This window comes from Coenobita brevimanus, chromosome 75 (genome assembly GCF_032717465.1).
Source record: "Coenobita brevimanus isolate Jiangsu-jjx chromosome 75, ASM3271746v2, whole genome shotgun sequence".
NCBI classification, from domain to species: domain Eukaryota; kingdom Metazoa; phylum Arthropoda; class Malacostraca; order Decapoda; family Coenobitidae; genus Coenobita; species Coenobita brevimanus.
In genome coordinates, this window is record NC_137028.1 from 20,667,562 (window position 1) to 20,693,788 (window position 26,227).

At 45.7% G+C, this 26,227-nt stretch overlaps 1 protein-coding gene across 1 annotated transcript in view; it reads right to left on the bottom strand.

The window, feature by feature from the left end:
- The window catches only part of ZnT49B (solute carrier family 30 member 9), a 310,034-nt gene that overhangs the window by 278,248 nt on the left and 5,559 nt on the right, over window positions 1–26,227 (bottom strand). Inside the window, exon 2 of the mRNA XM_080278894.1 lies at window positions 24,584–24,785. Coding sequence (XP_080135020.1) covers window positions 24,584–24,785 — 202 coding nt within the window. The remainder of the gene's footprint in view (window positions 1–24,583; window positions 24,786–26,227) is intronic.

Consider the following 26,227-nt stretch of genomic DNA (forward strand, 5'->3'; position numbering starts at 1 on the left):
AAGCACTTGGAAAGACAGACCAACCGTGAAGTGAGTGAAGTGAATGAGCAGGAACGTGGCGAGCCTTCTATGAAGGAGCTCAGTGATTTGCTTGTTTACGTAGACTTGGCCAAGGAGATTGTGAAATCCATTGAATGTGATGAGGAAAGGTGTAGTGAGAGTATTGGTTACCTAGAAAAAGCTGTGTGTTTTTACAAGGAACTGAATAATCGCAGAGTTAATGAGAAACATTAGGAACTCATCACCCACTATTTTGCCCGGGTAAGGGCAGAAGCTGAGCCTGAACCATAGCCTGGCCCTTCACACACTGAGGACGTGGATGACGTAGCATCTGTCATCTCTGAGGCAGACTTTGAGGGCTTCCTGAGGGAGGCAGAGGAGCTGGAGAAGGGAGAACAGCATGAGGGAGCAACCCCACCTCATGCTGAGAGGTTCTAAGTTCTTCCCAACATCACCCCACTCCATTCACTTAAGCAATATCGTCATAGGATTAAGGTGAGATCCCATAACATGGCTTATTTCTATTAAATACATGCACTGAATATTCCTAAATCTGTATGTTTGTGTTTGATGGTGCCTAGATAGGTGTAGGTAGGGTGCTGTGGGGAGTGGTTGGCCAAAGTCAAGACCCAAATTAATTTTTCACATAAGGGATATTATTTATAAACCGCGGAATCTGTAAATCGCAGCAGCGGTCCATACCCAAATTGCCACGATTTACGAGGAATGAGTGTACTGTAACACGGTGCATTAGCTAACACGGATGGAGCTCCGAGAAGTAGGCAAAATCCGCAGAGTTCGCCTCTAGCACGATCAGCTCCGGTCCAACACGGTCATACCGGACGTTCCCATGATGCCAACAGCCAATCAAAACTTCCGATCAAGTAGCCTCCCCCGCCTGCTATCGTGACGTGATTGTGATGTCGCCCAATTAAAAATGTTTCTGCTCTCACGTGATGTTTTGTTTAAATTTCTCCCGCCACAGCGCCACTCAGTCGCATAATTTGGATTGGATGGTGCATTTTTCTCGCTGCATTTTCTGCCCTTGCTACTGCCTAGACAGGCTGACAAATGAGGATATAAAGGAGCATTGTGGTGTGGATGTAGATGTGATAGGAAGCATTAGGAGGAACACACTGAGGTGGTTTGGCCATATGGAGAGGATGGAGGGTGAGAGACTGATGAGGAGAGTGTATGTGAGTGAGGTGAAGGGGGGGAGAGGGAGGGGGAGGCCGAGGATGAGATGGGGGGATGGGGTGGAGAGGTATATGAGATAGGGGGGCAGTAAAATGGCGGGGGACAGGGAGACGTGGAGGCGATTTGTTTGTGGCCACCCCATACGGGATTGAGGCATCTGGCAATAGACAGATAGATAGCTACTGCATTTTACCCTACTCACAATGCCTAGGAAGCCTTCTGGGACCCTGAAGAAGTTGCGGCATCTCCCTCAGGCCATCAAGCTAGAAATCATCGAGAGGAAGAAGAAAGGGGAAAGGAATGTGGACATCGCCAAGGCCTACGCTGTGAATGAAGCCAGCATGAGGACCATAATAAAAAACCAAGACAAGATCCTGGCAGCAGTGAAGGCTTACAGAGTGCTAGGACAGGCAGAAGCAGGACCTTACCTGGATGTGGACAAGGATAGTGATTCTTAGTGTGATTTCGAAGGATTTATGAGGGAGGTTGAGGAGAAGCAGGAGCCATTACCTGCTAGTGATGCCAGCAGCCATCCTCCAGGGACCCAGTAGGACTACCTACAGTCTCGGATACCACCTTCCATTCCCAGCAAGCCCACCAACACTATCCTAAAAGGTTAGTTATCATTCATAGTACAGTACCATTTATTATAATTACAGTAGTACCAATATATGTATAGGTATATGGTAGGTATTTAGGGTGACTCTTCCTAGGGTTGCTGACATAATTCATTTTTCCCCATAAGCTTTGTTGTTTGTCCAACATGTGTTTGGTCCAACACGGGACTTTTGCATGACAATATTACAGTGTTGGACGCGAGGGTACTGTATACTGTATATCATATCCCTCTACCTTCTCCTTGGCCTACCTTGCCTCCTTCCTCCTTCAAATTCACTCAGATATACCTTTTTCACCATTCTTTTGTTATCCATTCACTCCACATGACCATGCCATCTAAGTACACTCTCTTCGATTCTGGTGTCCACAGACTTCCACACTCCACATCTTTCATGAATCACATCATTTCGTATCCTATCCACTCTCTGTATTCCACATACATTACTCAGCAGTCCCATCTCCACTGCTCTCACTCTGGATTCTTCATTTTCAAGCCACACCATAGTCTCACATCCATATGATAAAGTTGGCATTAACACTCTTTTATGTATGTCTCGTGCACCTGCAACACTCAGCCTCTGTTTCTTATCAAGGTCTTCATTGCACCAGCTACTTTCCTTCCTTGTATCACTCTACTTCCCACTTCTTTTGCACATTTCCCACTCTTTTCTATCACTGTACCCAGGTATTTGAACTCTCTCATATATTCCAGTCTCTCCATTCACTGTAACATCATACTGGGAGTCACCTTCTCTCTCAATAACCATCATTTTACTCTTTTCTACATTTACTCTCAAGGCACGATGTTCACAGACATCAGCAAAACTCTGCACTAGTCTACCAAGTTCTTGTTCAGTATTTGCAAGTAGTATAGCATCATCAAATTTAAGATATTCTATCCATCACGATTCATTACCAACACTATTGCCCTCTCCATTACTCTGTTATTACATCTCTCATCATCCTAACTATATACAGTATATACAGTATGTTGAACATCCATGGGAACATCACACAACCTTGTTGCACGGCAACACTGAGCTTACAGGGATTACTGTATATGAATGGGATGATGACAGAAGTAAAAACAGAGTAATGGAGAGGGGGATGGTGTTGGTAATGAATGGTGATGGATGGAATATCCCAAATTTGTTGCATGCTGATGATGCAGTACTACTTGTAAATACCAGACAAGAACTTGGTAGACTAGTGCAGAGTTTTGCTGATGTCTGTGAGCATCATGCCTTGAGAGGAAATGTAGAAAAGAGTAAAATGATGGTTACTGAGACAGAAGGTGACTCCCAGTGTGATGTTACAGTGAATTGAGAGAGACTGGAATTGGTGAGAGAGTTCAAAAAACCTTGGTATAGTGTCAGAAAAAAAAGAGAAAATGTGCAAAAGAAGTGGAAAGTAGAGAGACACAAGGAAGGAAAGAAGCTGGTGCAATAAAGGCCTTGTTGAGAAACAGAGGCTTGAGTGTTGCAGCTGTACGAGGCTTACATGAAGGAGTGTTAGTACCAACTTGTGAGACTATGGTGTGGCATGAAAATGAAAAGTCAGGAGTGAGAGCAGTGGAGACAGGACAGCTGAGGAATGTATGTGGAGTACAGAGAGTGGATACGATACGAAATAATGTGATTCATGAAAGATGAGAAGTGAGGAAGTCTGTGGACACCAGAATCGAAGAGAGTGTACTGACTTGGTATGGTCATGTGAAGAGAATGCATACCAACAGAGTGATTAAAAGGTATATCTAAGTGAATCTGAAGGAAGGAGGAGGCAAGGTGGCCAGGGAGAAGGTGGAGGGATATGGTGGATGAGTGTGTGAGGAAGAGAGGTTTGGAAGTCCGTGAGGCTAGGCGACTGACAAGAGATTGAGCTGGCTGGCTGAATATTGTGAGGAGAAGCGCATGATCTGGGATTTGGCACCCCTTTTTAATGTGACAGCATCCAGACTGACTCTATCAGATACGTTTATATGAAGCTACTGAACGTGATGAATGTTTTTGGCACACCAGATAGACCCAGCATTCCGAGGGCTTGAATGGTGAGTGAACGGATGCTTGGCTCATTGGATTGGGCAAATTTGGGCTGTCTGGACATTGCTACTCCTCATCCTGCCCTAAGGTGGGAAAGAAAGTCCAGATGATGATGATGATATTGAGTAGGCTGTTTATACGTACCAGACATCCTATAAATCTTGAATTCCTTTCCACCATCACCTAACTATGGCAAGAACTCACTGTTTACTACCAGTATCGTACTGACGCCACAACTGCGTGAGTTCCACTCCTACCCCCTCACTGCCACTTTCAACTTTATTAAACATTCTTGATAATGACTAGTGGTGGGTGGGGGTGCTTGCCATCCACTCACTCGATGTAGAGCTGCTCTCGGGTGTCTGCCCCTTCCTCTCCTCCATCCTTCTTTTCTTCCATCCTCTTCTGTCTTTCTTTCCTTCATTCCTTCCACGTCCTTCCCTCTTTCCTCTTACTTCTGCCAGTGGGTGACTCTACACTGAGTGACAAGCCAAATGGTTTCCTATACACCAGGAAACCATTTACTACACTGGGTGGTAACCATATAACCAAATTTTGGTGCCTGGTTGTTTAGTGGGTAATTACGGCACTTCAGTCGGACTGAGCCTATGTAGGTCTATGTCCAAGGGCTGGTTGGGGTTTATTGCTCATGTAATGCCCCTCAGGGATGAATGAGGCTGGTCACTCTCATCTTTTGGAACCCCAAAATGACCAAAAAATGTAAAAAAAACAAAGAAAATCCGACATTTTTTCCAACCATACAGTGGAGCCCCTCAGATAGCGTTTTTTTCATTAGCAAATCCACGGATAGCAATAGGAAAGAAACTATCTCATAGCGATTAATGCTGCATCTATCTATTTATCTATAGCCCGACGCCCTAATCCCGCAAAGGGTGGCCGCAGACAAAATGCCTCCACGTCACTCTGTCACCCACCATTTGACTACCCTCCCCCCAACTCACTTCCCCCTCCCTCATACACCTGTTAACTCCATCCCTCCACCTCATCCTTGGTCTACCCCTCCCTCCACCTCACCTACATACACCCTCTTAGTCAGTCTTTCAATCTCCATTCTCTCCACATGTCCAAACCACCTCAGTGTATTTCTCCTAATTTCTCAACCACATCCACATCCACCCCACAATGTTCCTTCACTTTTTCAATCGTCAACCTGTCCCTCCATGTCACTCCGCATGCTCCTCTCAAGTAACTCAATTCCACTGCTCTCACTCTTGACTTGTTCCCCTCTTGCAAGGTCCATGCCTCGCTTCCATACGTTAGGGTAGAGATCACAATACTATCATTAATGCTGCATGGTTAGCATAAATCTGCTAGGCATTTAACACGTAGTGAGTGGGTGGGCAGAGTTGCCAAGGTCAGACCTGGTCAGACCCTGGTAACACTGACAGTGAGTGCAAGTCTATCCTCACTCAGTTCATTGACCCATTGTTTATCTACGCGCCGCACTTCATTCAACTTGTCGCAGTCTCGCCACTGTTAAAGTTTTTTGTGACCTTCCATTTATTGTCTGGCTACTGAATGTTCTATTATCATGGCTTCAACTTCGGAGGCTGGCCCAAGAGGTGGCGGTGGCCGAGGGAAAAAAGAAAAGGAAGTGCAGGTAGTGTAAAAATGACAAAAAAGGCCAGAGAATACATGCGTAGCACGCCAAAGAAACAATACGGCATGGAGGAAAAGTAAAAGATAATCCAGATGACTGAAGATGGAGCAAAGACATGTGAAATTGTTAAACTGTTGAAATGCCTGAATCGAGTGTAAGAAACATAAGAATGAAAAATGATGAGATAAAGGCCGCAATAAAAACCACATCAAGTATTTTATGGGTGGTGCAGGTGGAGCTAGACAGGCCATGCATGACACTACCGAAAAAAACAGACTCCGAGTGGTGACTGAACATTATGTAATGAAGTAGTTGGCAAGGTGATTAAGAAAAGGAGCAGGTGTTGATGGACCAGAAATTCATGCAAGGGCAATTGCAGTGTACCAGGGACTATGTACAAAAAAAAAAAAAAAAATCCAAAATCCTGCTCCTTTCATTGCCTCACGTGGGTGGCTACACAGGTTTAAAAAAAGCTGTGAGGTTAAGCTGGCTTTCTACCAGGGCGAGGTTGCATCTGCAGACACTACAGCTGCACAAGAATTTACCAAATTGCTAAGGCTATTATGGAGGAAGGAGGGTACACCCCAGATCAAGTTTTTAATTGTGATGAGACTGGGGTGTACTGGAAGAAATCACCCAAGGCCACCTATGTCCATAAAAACCTTCGTCAGACTGCTGGAACCAAAATGGCTAAGGATCGCTTCAGTGTCCTGCTTTGCTGCAATGCTTCAGGGGACTTCAAAATGAAACCCATTATTGTCGATAAATATGCCAAACCACATTCCTACTGCCACTGTGATATGAACAAGCTCCCCAACTGTATATGGCGCTCAAACAGCACTGGATATATGACCTCAAGCCTTTCTATTAACCCTCTCCGGCACAGTCACACGATTATCGCTTCATGTGGATTTTCTCAATTTGTTCAGTCACGCGAATCGCGTTTATAAGCACCAAAAAATTAGCCAAAAATTAAGTTTCTGGCGGATTTGCGTCAAATTTTGGCGCATCTTGGCGATGGTAGCGCTTTCCAATGGCAAGGCATTGGCAACACTGAGCTGCCTAGCGGGGCCCAGCACGTCCTGAGAAACCTCAGTCTCTTCCAAGCAGCCAGGTTGCGTCGCGTGTACTGTCCCTTTAAACTCCTACTAATTCTCCTCCTCCTGCCCGAGCCGAAGCCCCAATGGACTCAGTGTGATAATGCAATATTTGTTAGCATATTTGTATGTGATATTGTCGATGGAACATAGATATATGTCACGAAAAGGAATTGTGTCCGTTATCAAGCGTTAGGCTTACTGCCAATATGCGTGTTCACTGTGGCGGGGTTTCGCTTCTCGCCCTCCTCAAGGCCCTATGGCATGAATACAAATACATATATAATGCAGCCAATGCCTAAACTGTTTTTTGTGTGAAAGATATTGTCGCTGGCTTGGTGAAAATATGGAACTAGTTAGCATTGTGGACGCCATGAACCATAGTGTGGAATTGGGCAAGCATCACGTACAGTTTTTATAGTCAGGAAGGGAGAATTAAAGGAGTTTAGAGATGGAATTATTGTGATTCTGATAGTGAAAATGCGTATGGAATTGTGTGAAATATACGTCTAACATGCTGCGGGTGTTCGTGCAGGAATGTGGTGTGTGCCAATACAATAGAGTTGCTTCGTACTCTCCCGGCGAAGGATGCTGCATCACAGTCACGTTGAACCGTAGTAAGAAAGGGAGTAATTGCGGAGGTTAGGGTGGATTCATGGTGGTAGTCATGTATTTGTGTATGATATTGTGTCAAGTGTAAGTGAAATGTGCCACGTATCCTCATGACGGCATAAATTATGGTGCGTTGCGTAGGTGAGCGGTACCTTAGCAGCAGGTGTGCTGTGAAAGGTAACGATGCCAAGGAACGAGGGACGTAATTGAACAGGTACTGTACCTTGGCCTGACATTTAGTTATTAATAATCCTTTATGTAAAATATACATGAACTGTGCCGCCAGTGTTAGTTTAGGTGTGTAGCATAGGTGAGCGGTACCTCAGCGGCAGGTGTGCTGTGAAAGGTAATGATGCCAAGGAACGAGGGACGTCACTGAACAGGTACTGTACCTTGCAACGCCAGGCAACCACGGACGTCAGTGGACAGGTAGTGTACCTTTCAAAAACAATTGTTGAAATTTATGATTCTTATCTAAAATGTTTGTGATATGTGTCACGAGTGTTCGTGGGAAATATTGTATCATGTGTTGGGGGAACATTTGGGGAAGGAGGGTAAAATGTGTATGTCATATATATATATATATATATATATATATATATATATATATATATATATATAATCCCTCTAATATCCGAACACCCAATATCCGAACATCCCCACTAACCGGACATAATCGTCCTGGGATCCAACATTCCCAAAATGGTCCGAAAACCGCAAAAAAAAAAAAAAAAGAATTTTTCCCACCCGTAATTTTGAACTCGCCGCACGTGGCGCGGGACAGCTTTGTTGTGGCGCGTCATTCCTCCGACGTCCAATAGAGCACCGCTGCATCCTCCCCACTTTCCGCCTGTCTCTCGCCGCGAGTGCACGCTCGTCGTTATGGCTGCCCACGTGCTCGCTTTTGTGGTGGTGCCTTACCTGTTGCAGGCACTCCTGCTGCTCTCGGGCCTCCTATTAGTGTGTGTGATGATGGCCCCGCCACTTGAGAAGAGGAAGAGAGTGGTGCTGACTCTGGAGAAGAAACGGGAGATACTGGAGAAAGTAGATGCGGGGTGGTCTTCTTCCCACATCCTCCGCGAGTTCAACCTGGCCCGATCTACTTTGTTCGATATCAAGAGATCCCGAGACAAACTCATGCAGTACACGGCTGACTTCTCGTCAAGAAGCAAAAGCAACGTGGAGAGGAAGGTGATGTTTACTCCCAAGTTTGCTGATATCGACCGCTCCACGTTTGATTTGGTATCGACAGCAACGTGCTGCTGGTGTGATGGTACGTGGAACGGAGCTGAAGGCTGCTGCTGAGAAGTTCGCCAGGCTTCATGATGCCCTAGACTTCAAGGGATCAGAGGGTTGGCTCTTTGCGTTCAAGTTATGGCATGGCCTTACCAACCGTAAAGCTCATGGCAAAGCTTTGGACGCTAACGAGGATGGAGTTGACGAGTTTCGGCACAAGGTGAATGGCTTGATTGACAGGGAGGGCCTCACTCTCGGTCAAGTCTACAATGCTGACGAAACTGGTTTATTCTATCGCTCTTTGCCAACGAACCCTCTAGCCGAGGAGACGGAGAAGCGTGTACCTGGCCGCAAGCTCTCCAAGGAACGGATATCTGCTTTGTGTTGTGCCAATCCTAACGGCATGCACCGGCTTAAGCCCGTTGTTGTTGGCCGTGCAAAGCAGCCTCGGTGTCTTCGTGGGGTGATGGATGTCCTTCCTGTTGTCTGGTACCATTCTTTGAAGGCATGGTTTACAGCCCAGATCTTCAAAGACTGGTTCCACTGCCACTTCGTCAAGGAGGTCATCAATTACCAGACGAAGACACTGGGAATCCCGCGCGACCAGGTAAAGGCCCTCCTTCTCCTCGACAATGCACCTGCCCACCCGTGCGACAAGGACTTGGTGGCTGAGAATGGCCGGATTAGGTGCATGTTTCTGCCACCTAATACAACTGCTCTCATCCAACCAATGGACCAAGGAGTGATCGTGGCAACAAAGCGCCTATACCGCCGGAAGTTCCTGGACGAGGTGATGGTTGTTCTCGAGGACGAGGACGAGGGCAGGGAGGGACGGGACACACGAGGCCAGCGGACTTTGGAAAACCTTCGCCGCTACAACATCAAGTCTGCATTCTGCAACTGGGCCACTGCATGGAAGGAAGTCCCTGTCAAGACTCTAGAAAATGGTTGGTCTCATCTGCTTCTCGGAACGGATGTGGAGTACGATTTTCTAGGGTTTGACGTGGATGACTTCCATGCACGGCTACGTACGCATGGCGACGATGTTGATGTGGACGATGCACGTGAGTGGTTGGATGACGATGAGGGCAATCCTGGGTATCATACATTGTCTGATATCGAGATCGCGTCTTCAGTTGCAGGTGTCAGTACCGAGCTTGAAGATTCCGACGAGGAAGGCGACGATGATGCGGACTCCTCTCAGCAGGACACTACTCCAGCCATCCCCAAGCTGAGCGCACTCCAGGAACACCTAGAGTTCGTCCTTGACTACCTGGAACACCCAGACTGCGGCAGGGAGATGGGGCCCTTGGGACTTGTGGAGGAAGCGCGTGCTTTCAGGCAGCGCATCATCAATCGTCAGAATCATCGGTCCTTGCGTCAATCAACGATTGACAGTTTTTTCAGGCCCGTGACCCCCACTGTGCTCAGCCCTGGCTCCACTCCATTGCCTCCCCAAGACAGGCCCTCATGCTCCGAGCCACAGCCCAGCACATCAGCCACGATGGAGTCACTGCTCGAAGTGAGTTTGCGTCTGTCTTCAGAGTCATCTGCAGTGGGTACGCTATCACCACGACCCAGCAATGCACCCCTAGGTCACCTGCCAGTGATACTCTCAGACTCTGACAGTGATTAAACAGCACGAACTTCTCCACTAGACCACAAGGGAATTTACAGTGTTGTGCTGTGAAAAAAACAGTGTGTTGTGTTAAGGATTTACAGTTGTGAGTGAAAAGACTAATTTGGAACAAAATTTAACGTAAATAGACTTGTTTGTTTTTGCTTTAGAAAATTATTAGAAGAATGGGAAAAGTTAAAGTACGGAGTGCAACACTTAGTAAGTTACAATGGAGCATTAGTTAGACAAAAGTGTTCACTGTGAAGAGAACGGACTTCTGAGTGCGATTGACTAAGTTCAGTGCAAGACTTCATGAACAGTGTACTGGAAGTGCTTCAGGATATCCTTCTTACTGTCAGAGTCCGAGAGGAGGCGGTTATTCATCGAGGTGGCCATGGACTTGCTGTAAGTAGGCAGAATGTTTCATACTGTACTTTTTTCCATACTATACTTACCTCAAACACCTCATTTCACTCTTTAATGTCCTTTATTGGTGTGAAGAGGGTGTTAGGAGCTATGCATGTGCAGTAGGAAGGTGTTTTTCTGAGTTAGGCTAGGTTAGGGTCCATAAGTACCAGTCCAGGAGCCAGTAACCAGAATGTTTAATATTGTATGAACCTACCTCTAAACCCTCATTTTATGCTTCTTTTGCATTTATTTCAGTCATTTATATGCCTTATTGTTGTGATTTGGGTCTTAAATAGGTGCTATGCATGTCCAGAGGGCATTGTATAGGTGTTTCTCTGAGTTAGGGTCCATAAGTACAAGTCCATAAGCTGGGGCCCAATATCCGGACAGGACCAGCATCCGGACCTGCCTATGGCCCTATTACGTCGGATATCGGAGGGATTACTTATATATATATATATACATACATACATACAGTACCCTCGCGTCCAACACGTGTTAGTCCAGCACGATTCGTGTCCAGCACGGAGAGCAATAATTAGTAAGATTTAATTCGGTTTAATTACTGTAACACGGGTGCATTAGCATAACACGGACGGAGCTCTGAGAAGTGGGCGAAATCCGCAGAGTTCGCCTCTAGCACGATCACCCCTGGTCCAACACGGTCATACTGGACGTTCCCGTGATGCTGACAGCCAATAAAAACTTCTGATCAAGTAGCCTCCCCCGCCCACTATCGTGAAGTGATCGTGATGTCGCCCAATAAAAAACGCTTCTGCTCTCACGTGATGTTTTGTTTAAATTTCTCCCGCCACAACGCCACGAAGTCGCATAATTCGCATTGGAAGGTGCTTTTTCTTCCTGCATTTTCTGCCCTTGTTACTGCATTTTACCCTGCTCACGATGCCTAGGAAGCCTTACGAGAACCCCAAGAAGCGGCGGCACCCCCCTCAGGCCACCATGCTAGAATGCATCGAGAAGAAGAAGAGAGGGGAGAGGAAAGTGGACATTGCCAAGGCCTACAACATGAATGAAACCAACGTGAGGACCATAATAAAAAACCAAGACAAGATCCTGGCAGCAGAGAAGGCTTACAGAGTGCTAGGACAGTCAGAAGCAGGACCTTCCATGGCTGTGGACGAAGATAGTGATTGTGAGTGTGATTTCGAAGGATTTATGAGGGAGGTTGGGGAGAAGCAGGAGCCATTACCTACTAGTGACGCCAGCAGCCATCCTCCGGGGACCCAGTAGGACTACCTACAGCCTTGGATACCACCTTCCATTCCCAGCAAGCCCACCAACACTATCCTAAAAGGTTAGTTATCATTCATAGCACAGTACAATTTATCATAATTACAGTAGTACCAGTATATGTACAGGTATATGGTAGGTATTTAGGGTGACTTCTCCTAGGGTTGCTAACATAATTCATTTTTCCCCATAAGCTCTGTTGTTTGTCCAACACGTTTTTGGTCCAACATGGGACCCATCTATCTATCTATCTATCTATAGCCTGACGCCCTAATCCCGCAAAGGGTGGCCACAGACAAAACGCCTCCAAGTCGCTCTGTCACCCACCATTTGACTACCCTCCCCCCAAATCACCCCCAACCTCCCTCATAAACCTCTCAACTCCATCCCTCCACCTCATCCTCAGTCTACTTCTCCCTCTCCCTCCCTCCACCTCACCTACATACACCCTCTTAGTCAGTCTTTCATTCTCCATTCTCTTCACATGTCCAAACCACCTCAGTGTATTTCTCCTAATCTTCTCAACCACATCCACATCCACCCCACAGCGTTCCTTCACTTCTTCATTCGTCAACCTGTCCCTCCACGTCACTCCACATGCTCCTCTCGAGTAACTCATTTCCACTGCTCTCACTCTTGACTTGTTCCCCTCTTGCAAGGTCCATGCCTTGCTTCCATACGTCAGGGTAGGGATCACAATACTATCATGCAGTGACTTCTTAACTTCCATACTCACCTCCCTATTTCTCATCACTGCTTTCAGTGTACCAACAACCTTCCTTCCCTGCTGTACCCTTTCACGCACTTCATCCTCCAAAGTTCCATCCTTACTCATCACACTACCCAAGTACTTGAATGCACTCACATTCTCCATATCCTCACCATCCAACCTCACTGCACACTCTGTGACTTCATTCCTCTCAAACACCATAACTTTACTTTTGTTTACATTAACTTTCAAATTCATTCACCAAACCTTGCAACTCCCATTCATCTTCACTCAACAGTACTGCATCATCAGCGAACAGCAACACCGGAAGCTTCCAAATCTCACCCTCATTCATTAGAGCCACCCCCACATCCACTGCCCTACCCTGCACCTCCTTTACAACCCCATCCATATATATATTAAACAGCCATGGAGACATCACACAACCCTGTTTCAGTCCCACATTGAGATCAAAGAACTCACTCGGCTCACAATCCACTCGCACCGCAGCCCTAGCGCCCTCGTACATACTCTTCACAGCACTCAACAATTTCCCCTCCACTCCATATATTCTTAATACTTTCCACATACCTTGCCTATCTATTCTGTCATAAGCTTTCTCCAAGTCCATGAAGGCAGCATACACTTTCCTTCCCTTCTCTAGATACTTCTCCACTAAACATCTTACAACAAATATCTGATCTACACACCCTTTTCCCTTCCTAAATCCCCCTTGCTCTTCTCCAACTAGCTCCTCTGTCATATGCCTAACCCTATCAGTGAGTATTCTACCATATATTTTACCAGTCACACTAAGTAGGCAAATACCCCAATGGTTACCACATACTTCTCTCTCCCCTCTTCCTTTGTATAAAGGAACAATTATACCTGATTTCCAGTCCTCTGGAACCCTTCCCTCTTCCCAAGCTAATCTACACAACTTCCATATCCACTCCACAACAATCTCACCCCCATACCTAAGCATTTCACCACACACTCCATCTATTCCTCGGGCCTATCCCAACTTAATCTTCTTCATCGCTTCCACTACTTCTGCCCTACTGATCTCTTCCTCCCTCCTCTCATCTCTTCTTCTCCCAGCCATTCCCCAACCACTTATACTCGCACTGCTCTCACTCTCTACATTCAACAAATCCTCAAAGTGCTCCCTCCATCTCCTCAGTTTCTCTCTCTTCTCCACCAACAATCTATTATTCCTATCTTTCACTCCCCTACTATTTCCCCTTTCACACTGCCTTACTTTCTTTACCTCCTTCCAAAACAATTTCTTACTCTCCCTCCATTTCACACTCAGATTCCTCCCAAACTCTTCATCCACTTTCTTTTTACTCTCCTTCACCAGTCTCTTAACCTCCCTTCTCCTGCTCGCATATACCTCTCTCTTCTCTCTCTCATCTTCTCCCCTACCTCTACTCGCTAACCATTCACTATATGCCTTCTTCTTTTGTTCCACAGCTCGTTTCACCTCATCATTCCACCATGCTGTCCCTTGCATCTCCTCCTCACTCCACAAACCGCCTCACACGCTGCGCTTATCTCTTCCGTGAATATCTTACATACGTCTTCCACCCCTTCCATCTGCTCTAGCTCATACCTTCCCAATCTTTCTTCCACTATGCTCTTATACTCTATCATTTTCTCACTATCTTGCAATTTCTCCACTCTTCTCACAGGAGTTGCTTCCTCCTGTCTTCTCCTTCGTCTCCTCAACCACTTTCTTTGCAGCTCTACCTTGGCCATCACTAAGTGATGGTCCGAGACTCCATTCCCTCACTCTCTCCACACTCTTGTCTTCTCATTCGCTCATCCACACACACGTAGTCTATCATTGCCTTTCGTTCAACAAGTTCACCATCCATCCTCCTCATTACTCTCCATGTGTACCGGTGGATCATCTTATGCCGAAAGTAGGTGTTGGCTACTGCCAACCCCTTTCCAGCACAGATGTCCACCAAAGCACTTCCATTCCCATCTACGTCAGCTGGCACACCCCACTGACCAACCACTCCATCCACTTGTACATTCCCTTGCATGACAACCCATGTATGACAATATTACCGTGTTGGATGCGAGGGTACTGTACATACATAAATATATATATATATATATATGTATGTACAGTACCCTCGCATCCAACACGGTAATATTGTCATACATGGGTTGTCATGCATGGGAATGTACAAGTGGATATATATATATATATATATATATATATATATATGTGTGTGTGTGTGTGTGTGTGTATATATATATATATATATATATATATATATATATATATATATATATATCTATCTACATATAGATAGATAGACAGATATAGATATAGACAGATAGACAGATATAGACATATATACAGTATATATATATATATATGTGTGTGTTTGTAGGAGCATGTCATGTGTGGGGGGAACCTTCAGATATTGCGAGGGAGTATATGTGTCGTGAAACTTTGGGGAAGGAGGGCTGAAAAATAAAAAATAAAAAAATTACACACACACACACATATATATATATATATATACATATTCATTCATTCATTGCCAGACGCCATGTATCCCAGACAGGGTGGCGAAGGGCTTAGAGTTAATTGTTTTACAGGGAGGGGCACTAATCCTCCACCAACCCCCCTTGACGTAGGGATGCCAACAGCATCTGGTGTTCCCAGGCGGTCACCCATCCAAGTACTAACCAGACCCATATATATATATATATACTGTATATATATATTGTTTCGTTTCGTTTCGTTTTTAAAGGCTCCAACATGCTTGCATGTGTCAGCCTTGGTCACCTAATGGCGGCTCTCCACGCTGCACGATCCATTGCAGCCTCCCTGTTCAGTCCCTTAACTCTAAGGTCACACTTAATGACCTCGTCCCATGTCTTTCTTGGTCTACCCCTCATAACCCCACCCCCAATATTAACACTTCTCACCTTCCTCACCCAATTATCATCCCCCATCCTCTCCACATGTCCAAACCACCTCAATCTACCCCTCCTCATCACAACACCAATACACTCCAGTCCCATCCTACCTCTTAACTCTTCCATTGTAAATCCAGCCCCTCCAGGCCTTGGACGCAGGGACGCACTGTACATCCACCTAATCATTGTCATTTCTGTACGTCTGAGCCGGCGAATGTCTTCCTCCTTCACTGCCCAGGTCTCACTGCCATACAGCATTACACTCCTAACACATGCTGCATACAAAGACCCCTTAGCACGTGGGGAAAGCCCTCTCAATGTCAGGAGAGGCAAGAGCTCCCTGAACTTCTTCCAACCACTTCTCACCCTAGCCACAGAGCTAGCTCCAGCCCCACCTCCAGCACACAACATGTCTCCCAAATAACAAAACTCTTCCACACACTGAAGAGATTCACCAGCAAGTTCAATCCTTTCACGTCTTACGATCTCCACCTGCTCACCCCGGCACGCCGTACACATAAAATCAGCATTATCTCGCAATCTACCTCTGATACCACTACATCTCTTATGCACCCATTTATCACACACACCGCACAAGATGGAATTACTTCCCACGCCCTTGTGGCAAACTGCACATGGCCACTCTCCCTCGTCTTTGACAGTACCGCCACCATCCCTAGATATCATCACTTTTGTTTTATTTGCATTTACCCTTAAACCCTTTTGCCCCACACCATTTCTCCACTTCCTAAACCTTTCCTCTGCCTCCCTTTCATTCTCTGCAATCAACACCAAATCATCAGCATACAACAACTCCCATGGGAGTCCGTTTCTAAAGTCACGTGAAAGGGCTTCAAGTACCATGATAGACAACATGGGACTCAAGACTGACCCCTGATGCACACCAACATTCACGGAAAACTCATCACTCAAATCTCCATTCACTCTCACCTGGGTGTGAGCACCCACATACATGGCCATAACCACCCTAACCAGCCACTCCTCCAAGCCAAGCTTTCTCATTGCCCACTTCACCACCTCTCTAGGGACTCTGTCAAAGGCCTTTTCCAAATCAACAAAAACAAAATAAAGATCCCTTCTTCTACCAATATATTTTTCCTGAAGCTGTCGAACAATGAATATGGCATCAGTGGTCCCCCTACCTGGCATAAACCCAAACTGCATCTCATCAATATTCACTCTTTCTCTAATCATACCTTCTAAAACTCTCTCCATTACCTTCATTATCTGATCTAAAAGCTTTATACCTCTATAATTTCCTCTTTCCAGGGCATCACCCTTCCCTTTATACACATTTACAATTACACTCTTCAGCCAATCATCTGGGACAACACACTCATAAATAATCCTATTTATCAGGTCAGTGACTAAACTCACCCCTATATCGCCTAAGGCCTTCAACATTTCGGCAGTCAACCCAGACACACCTACTGCCTTCCCCACCCTCATCCTGCCTATTGCCTCACTCACAGTAGCAGTATCAATCAAAAGCCAAGGGCCAGACACTGGATTTGCTGGCTCCAAACCTTCCCTGTCCCAGTCAAACTCCTCCTTCAACAACCGGTTATAATGCTCTCTCCATGCATCTTTAATATCCTCACTGTTCTCCACTACCCTTCCTTCATCATTCTTCACACACTGCTCACCTATGATATCCCGATTATCCCTCTTCACCTGACCTGCCACCCTAAATATATTTTTCCTTTCCCCATGATTTAGGTTATCAAGTAATTGTCTCTGTGACTCAGACTTTGCCCTGTATACCTCTCTCCTAGCCCTACGCTTGGCAGCCAAATATTCCTCTTTGCTGCCACCCTTCTTCCATTCCCGGAAAAGCCTTCTTTTCTCCTTAAGTGCAGCTTCTACACCCTCACCCCACCACCAAGTTACTTTATGTCTTGGTGGTCCTCTTGTCCAGCTGCATGTTACATCAGTAACTCTCAAGAAATTGTTCTTGAGGGCTCTGTACTGTTCATTAACGCCTCTGTCTACAGCTCCCTATTCAGCCACCACTCTCCTCAACTCGCTATAGAAGGCATCCCTTACTACTTGGTTTTTCAGCTTCCATATTTTCCTCCTAGGTACATAAGTCCTCTTTTTTATCACTTGTTCTTTAAGCACCATATCACAAATCAATAGTTTGTGCTGCTGCACACACTCCTCACTTCCTATAACTTTAACATCCCTTACTAACCTCCTATCGGCCCTCCTAACCAGAAAATAATCTATCTGACTGCTATTTCCCCCAGACTCATACGTAATTAACCTACTGTCTCTTTTCCTAAAATATGTGTTGCAGACAATCATGTCCGTTGCCTCCCCAAACTCGAGTATCCTTTCCCCTTCTGCATTCCTTAGACCATATGCACATCCCCCATGCACTCCTTCATAACCTTGTGCTGCTTCACCTACATGACCATTTAAGTCCCCTCCCAAAATCACTATCTCATCATCCCGCATACCACCCACTACACGTATTAAATCATCCCAAAATCTATCTTTCTCTGATTCATCCATTCCTGCCTGTGGAGCATATGCCGATATAATCACAGCTATATATATATATATATGGCACACACCCACGGACGCCAGTGAACAAGTATGAGACCGTGAAAAAACACTGAAAAGTTATCCTTTATATGAACTGTTTGTAAAAGGTGCAGCGATTTCCTGTACAGAAAGATATAACATGACGTGTGTAGTGCTACTCTCAATGGAAGGAGTTGTGTGACAGTGAATAATATCTCTTCCTTTTCAGCAGAGAACCTAAAAAGCTCAGACTTGACTTTCTGTGTCAGTGATTGCCAGGATGGAGAAGAAAGGTCTGTCTTCTGACCAGTGGCAAAAGGTTTTCTATTTGCGGAGGAGACCAAGAGCGAAGTAGAGGACGAGCTGAGCGATGTCCCAAGTGAGGAGGAATGGGACGAGGTCCAGGAGGATTCCCCTCAGGTGGCATTGCCCGTGCTTCAAGAACGACGGGAGCTGACGCCGCCACCACCAGTGTCAGGACTATCGGACCAATCATCGTCTTCACTTGGACGACAGACATCGGCTTTGCTGGGACCTCTCGCTCCTACAGCCATCATGGTCTCTCCACTTCAAGCCTCTAGTTCCCCCTTGGCCGAGCCTATGTCACCGGAAGCTGGGCCAAGTTACACGACACTGGCACCTGCACGGCGCGCACTGTCTGCGGTGCAACTGGTGCAGGAGGCGACTGTGTCGTCATCCCCTGCCCAGTCGACAAGGGCGCTGTCTCCAACAACGATAATCCCCCCCAACGTTTTCCAGTAGCAGGAGACAGTCTCGTCCTCCTCATCGTCGGAACCCTCACCACCTCAATGAGGCCGGCGTGGTCCATGGGCCGGCTATGGGGGACGGCCAAGGGGTGTCCAAAGTGGCACAAGGGTGTCGGTACGCCGACCCACTGCAACCATTGCGGGAGGTGTTGCAGCAATGGATGAAGGTTGGAGCAGTGGCCCTTTCACACCAGCTAATGGACCCTTCACAGGATCCCCAGGAATGAAGGTGGATCCGCCAACAACTCCTCTCCAGTTCTTCCAGCTGTTCTTCATGAGGGAGTTGTTGATGTATTTCACCCACGAGACCAACAGCTACGCGTCATTCCTGGGGACTGCATTGGATGCATGGTTCATCTGCAAAGAAGAGGAGATGGCCAAGTTCCTGAGGCTTTACTTTTTCATGGGGGTGATGAATCTCCCGAGCATCCAGCACTACTGAATGAGATCCTGACTCCACAACTACCCCCTCTTTACACATGTGATGAGTGGAAGGTGTTTCAGGGTGATCCTGAAACACTTCCATGCCTTCATCTCACTTGCGATACCCCAGGACAATCAAGAAGGCTCATCAGGGTTCGCAAGGTGATGGAGTACCTCCTTCAGCGGTTCCAGAACACCTACTTACCCGAGGAGCACCTCAGCCTGGACGAGGGCTCACTGTCGTGGAAGGGGCGCCTAAGCTTCTGCGTGTACAACCCTCAAAGTATTCTATCAAGCTGTATATCCTGGCTGAGGCTTCCTCGGGTTACATCTGGAATTTCGAGGTGTATACGGGGCAGAAGAGGACGCTGGAGACCACCGTGTGGAGCCTCGTAGAACCGCTGAAGGATCAGGGATACAGAGTTTATATGGACAACTATTATAACTCTGTATCCCTGTGCGAACGCCTCTTCAGTGCAGGAACCTACATGTGTGGGACCCTACACCTGGCAAGAGGAGCACCAAAGCAGCTGCAAGACATCGCCAGGACCACGAACCTGCCAGTGGGGGGTATGACAGCGATGCACAAGAACAACGTGATGGTGTTGCTGTGGAGGGACAAGCGTATTGTCAACATGGTCTCCACCTTCCACAGCACAGGCACCATCCAGAAGCAGGTTCGAAAGAAGACCAGGGCTCCTGACGGGAGGACAACCTATGTCCAGAAGACCGTGGACAAGCCCGTCATGGTGGATGACTATAATCGACACATGGGTGGGGGTGGACCACTTCGACCAGATGGTCCAATACTACCCCATCCAGCAGCAGACCGTGAAATGGACCAAGAAGATCACCTTCTACTTCATTCACATGGACATTTTCAACGCGTTCGCCCTGTACAAGAAATGCTCATGCGGGTCAGTCAGTCTGCTTGAATTCGTGGAGGAGATAGTGGCCAAGCTCCTCTACTTTGATGATGCAGAGTGGCCCGCATCAGGGCACGTCATCCACCATGCCCCTGACCTTCCAACCCGACGGCCAGCAGGACATCCAGCACCTGTGGCACCTGCTGCAGCGCCAGCACAGGTGCCATCACCACCGGCTCCTGCACCAACACCACCGTCGCAGCACCACAGGAGGCAGCACCACCATCGCCTGCAAGACCAGCACAGGTGCTGAGAGAACCTTTACCGGTTCCTGGTCCGTCGGGAGAACCCGCTGCTGCTGCCATGCCCGGGCCTGCAGCTGCACCTCCAGGACAACAGGACCGGGGAACACCAGGAGGACAGCCAGCCAAGCGTCGTCATTTCATCGATGACAGAGTGCGGCTGGATACGACACTGGGCCACCGACGGAAGAGGATCCCCAACCGGAGGAGGCTGCGGTGCACCCTGTGTTCCCTGGTGAAGATGAGGAGGGACACAAGTCACATGTGTCCTGTTTGTGATGTGGCACTGTGCGTGGGTGATTGCTTCGAACACTTCCATGCCGAGCGAAGTATTCCCTAGTGCAGTGTACACACACACACACACACACACACACACACACACACACACACACACTTACACACACACTAACACACACACACACACACACTCACACATACACTAACACACTTACATACACACTAACACAGACACTCACACACACACTCACACACACATTACCACACTTACACACACACACACACACACACACACACACACACACACACACACACACACACACACACACACACACACTACATACCTCCTCATCTTCCAATCCCACAAGGTCCTACAACTCAAGCAACACCCCTGGAGGAAGTGAGTTCTCCAAATTTTGTTGATATATATAGTGACCTATTATCATTATCCCTATAATTTTCAGGCAAATAACCGTCTTCTACATATTACACATATGACAGAAAGTAAAGCTTCATTAGCAGTAACATGGAAAAAGAAGTGTTCATGTGTAGTAGGTTACAACCATAAAAAAAACAACCTTGGAAGATTTTACAGTATGAAAAAAAAAAAAAAAAAAAAAAAAAAAAAAGGGAGCATAGTCTTTAGGCAAAGGGGAAGAAAACTTTTTTTTTTTTCCTCGCTAGCGGTAAACTCGGAAGCACTCGGAGGAGTAATCTCACTTTGTTGGCCAATTACTCGAAAACTATTGGGCGTATCGACTTCCTGTAAGAACCATGATAAAGAGCAGTAAAATCTACGTATGTTCATTTGCAGAATATAAGCCTTTGGGAGCATCTTCTGTTGGAAAAGTTGAGGGAACAGCCTTGGTTTTTTTCCTTGCTAGCGGTAAACTCGGAGGCACTCGGAGGAGTAATCTCACTGTCGGCCAATTACTCGAAAACTATTGGACGTATCGATTTCCTGTACAAACCATGATAAAGAGCAGTAAATTCTACTTATGTACAAGACACAACAATGCAATATCTATGATAAGAAATCATTAAGTAAGCGGGAGTATTGCGTATGCTATGCGCACATGACGAAAGTGACGTACGGACGTGAGTTCCCAGTCGTTTTTGGCGATTTACTTGAAAACTATGAGGCGTATCAAAACCAAAAGGTGCTCATTAGAAAGCTGGTGAAATTCTGCATAATATTATGGAATAAAAACATAACATGTGCGAGAAAATTTCAGTGTTTGAGCTCCTTGATTTTTTTTCAAAAAATGGCTTTCAATTTTTGGCTATTTTCTCGAAAACTACAAATCGTATCACAACCGGATTTGTCTCTTTAGAAAGCTGATGAAATTCTCTATAAAAACTTCTAATAACATTTTCCTGTATGATGGAAAACATTCGAATGGTGATGTTGGGAAGTGAACGTGATGTAGCGAAATGTTTATTCACGGCCGCCTAATATTGTTTTATTCGGGTTTTCCTGTTTTTTTGTGGTGCTTATCAGCTAGAACAAACATCAATGAATAAGATTATATAGGTTTCATGGCAGTATATTGATGTTTGGGTGGCGAAAATAAGGAGAGAATACGTGTTATCTGCTGCACGCGGGCAGCCGGGCCGGGCAGCTTCGCAGATAAAATTGTGCGCCGGAAAACTTACTGAAACTTATCGTGCGCGAGAGGGTTAAGTGGTTAGACGAGAGTTTTGTGCCCCAGACTCGCGAGTATTGCAAGAAGAAAAATATTGACTGGAAAATATTGTTGTTCCTGGATAATGCACCCAGGCACGCTCGCTTCATGGTAGACTGCCACCCTAGCATACAGGTTGTTTTTATGCCTCCCAACACTACCGCCAAAATTCAACCTTTAGATCAAGAGTTAATTGCTAACACTAAACTCTTCTTCTATGGCAAGCTCCACAGCAAACTGAAGGAAAAGACTGATAACTTTCAAGAACTGAAGGAGATCCAAGAGGCTAATTCTAGCGACAGTGAACCCAATCAAGAAGCAAGTCAAGAGGAAGAGGATCAAGAGGAAATGTCCGTCAAGGCCTTTTGAAAGTCTTTTAAGATAAAGCATACAGTGGATTTATTCTGTGAAGCTTGGGGCCATATCAATCAAGCCACCATTGCAAAAGCTTGGGCCCCCCTGCTTCCACATTTGAAACAGGCGGGCGAGGCAGCCAGGCTGGAGTTGCAGGTGGTGGCACGGGAGACTGCTGACATCATCAGAACAGTGCCAGGACTCTCGTGTGTGTCTGACAAAGAAATTGTGGACTTAATAGGAGGTGAAGACTGAGGAGAAACTGCTGAGGAGATGCTGAACCATGATGAGGAAGAGGAAGAGGATGTGCAAGCAGATAAGGAAGAAGAAAAGAAACCAAATGAGCCAACAGTGAAGGATTTGTCTGAAATCCTGGCCGTACTGTCCGAAGTTCAAGACAAGGTAACCTCTCTCCATTTTAACTGTCGAGACCAGGCCCTAGTGTATTACTGAGATCTGGTGAAAATCTTCACCGAGAACCTGAATGACAAAATAAATGCAAGGCAGCAGACACTGATCACACAATTTTTAAGTTAGCAGCAAGAACGGTTTGAGGAACAAAGACAAGCCATTTTGAATGCCTCGTCAGACGAAGAGGAAGATGTCGACATGCTCCCTGTTCAGCTCGAGGAGGGCCTATATGATGGTTGGGAAGATGAGGAAACAGAGGCCCATCACATCGAGAATGAAGTTCATTTGCGTGTGTTACGATGTGAAGGACGAAAGGATGACTAGGGACGAGAGATGGAGAGTGAGCAGAGTCAGGGACGTGGTCGCTAGGCTGCTGCGGTACAGTAACTACCAGGCACGACAGTAATTTTAACAATAAATAGCAAAAGTGATTTAAAAGCTTGTTTATCCTTTTGCATGTTAAGTGCAAGTTTATTTTATTAGTGTTCTCAGTAGGAATTTAGGGTTTAGCTGGAGTGCATGCAGTATTTATTTTTTAGCGGCTCTAGCAGGTTGCCACAGTACAATAACTACAACTGATAACTATATTTATCACAAAGCACTCAAAATGAATTAAAAGTATGTTTGTTAATCTTCTTTGAATATGTTGTATACGTTTATCTTATTACTGAAGAAATATGACGCGATATTAATGGTTAATGGAGGGAATTAGGGGTATAGCTGAAGGAATCCAGGACTGTAATAATTTTTTTAGCTTAGAAGTTTGTCCCTCAGATAGCAATTTCATGGATAGCGGCCATTTTGGTGGACTAATAAGGTCACTATCCAAGGGGCCCCACTGTAGTTTGAAAATTGATGCGCTGCGCTGAACAGCTGAGTTCACTCTCGCTGCTTGCTTTCCCCATCCCTTCCCAGTTGGCAGTTACCGCTTAACTACCATACTGAGTAGACGCTCATTCAATGGATGCCGCATGTGCTCGTTTTTGTGAATAAACAGTGAATAAACTGCAATACCTCGCCACTAGACCACATGGGAATTTACAGTGTTGTGCAGTGTTATGAAATTAGAATTCAGATTGCAAAGAGTAAGTACAGAGTGTAAACTGGCAGTTGAAACTGACGTGGCGCAATCAAGAATAGAATGTGCAGGGTTAAACAATTACCTGTTTAACTCATAGTGCATAGGATTAAGTAGAGCACAACACTAGATTAGAGTACGTGCTTCAGGAGCATTTTCACCACTGCCAGAGCCTTAGAGGAGGAGAGTTAACCTTTGTATCGAACAGCCATGGACGTGTTGTGAGTACCCTGTACACTGCTAAATATTTTCATTATTCACTTCTAATTCCTCACACTCTGGTTCCTTTTATTTCATACTTTCTGTCCCTTATTTGTGTGAACAGGGTCTTAAATAGGTGCTATGCATGTCCAGTAGAGAGTTATGTAGGTGGTTTTCTGAGTTAGGCTGGGTTAGGGTCCATAAGTACCAGTCCAGGAGGCAGGGGCCCACTTTCTGGACGGACCCACTTTCCGGACATGCCTTTGGCTCAATTACATCGGACAGTGGAGGAATTACTGTACTTGTATTCCTTTGTAACAGAACATGCTAACTACAGCACTGCACAGCACAGCTTACCTTGCTTCCACATCCTTTCTCCAGTACACAGTGATGGGAGGCTCATTATCAAAGGGTGAACGCCTCTTAGTCTTGCGTAAGTTTTCAAGGTCTGATGGCTTCAGAAGAAACTCTGACATGGCCCTCACGGCTGTGATAAAGTTACGTTCTGTTGATGGGTGTGATGGGTCAAATTTCTCTCTCTCTTTTTTCCGTGGCATCACTGAAAATTGAAAAATGCATGAGTTAGGTATTATATAATTCAACTGACCACACACTAAATAATCGTGAAACCCTATGCACCACTGAAATTATTCATTACACTACACTCAATTCCACATATGGTACAAAACTGTCAGTCTTGGTGAGAAATAACATATTCCACCAATAAAACTAAAAACATAAGTCACTATATTAGGACAAGTCATATCAAATTATAGTAATACACTAGAATGACAAGTACAGTACTACATACCATTAACATCTTACAACAACTAAAAAGATAATTACTTGCAATACACCACCTCACATCTTAGGAAGTGGAGGTGAGGATAGTGAGATACAAAACAGCTGCAGAAGGAATGCCAGTAACTCCCATTTTACCTTATTTTGTAAAGACAGGTTTAATATATGACTACAATACACATCTATTCACTTGGTCAGCAAATACATTACAGAGTACAGCATACCCTCATAAAAGCCTTGGTCAAAATACAGTGCATGTATTCAAGCAAAAAATAAAATAAAATAAAAATGTGATAGGTGGGGGTGCTCACCATCCACTCATTCGATGCAGTACTGCTCTTGGGTAACTGCCCTTTCCTCTCTTCCTTCCTTCCTTCCTCTTCTGTCTTTCTTTCCTCCCTTCTTTCCTCTTCTTTCTGCCTATGGCTGACTCTACACTGAGTGACAAGCCGAATGGCTTCGCATACACCAGGAAACCATTTACTATGCTGGTTGGTAACCATATAACCAAATTATAGCGCCTGGTGGTTTAGTGGGCAATTAAGGCATTCCATTCAGATTGAGCCGATGAAGATTTATATCTAAGGGGTGGTTGGGGTTTATTGCTCACTTAATGCCACTTGGGGATGAGTGAGGCAGGTCACTCTCATCTTAAATGTCATGACCAACCTGCCTAGCCCCGGGCTCCTACGCTCCTAATGGGACAATACAGGAATAGATGCTGGATAGAAAGATGGATGGAAAAATGAAAAAGAAAAAAAAATCTCAGCTAGCAAAATCTGAATTAACTGCCTGATTCACGTGCTGCCATGCAACATCTGTTAGCCCCACCACGCGAGTGTAAGAAGCACAAGCCATTTTGTTTTGGCCACTTGTCTCCATGTCATTACCCTCTTTACTACATTATTTATTGTATATCATGTATCAGTCACCTATGCATTTGAATGGATGGCAGCAAAGACATTCAGTGCAGCACACTACAAACTGTGAAATTACCAAAAGTATTCTTTCTCACCATAATACCCTACCTGTAGTGTACCATGCCAAATTATCTATATCTGCAGCTTATCATATTCTGTGGAGTCTTGGCAGGTCCAAGCCTATGCTACAGATATTATCAAATGACAATAACCATGTGTTATAACAGAAGGCTGAAAATGCAAACTGATCATTACACATGTCTGAGCTGTAAACAAAGGC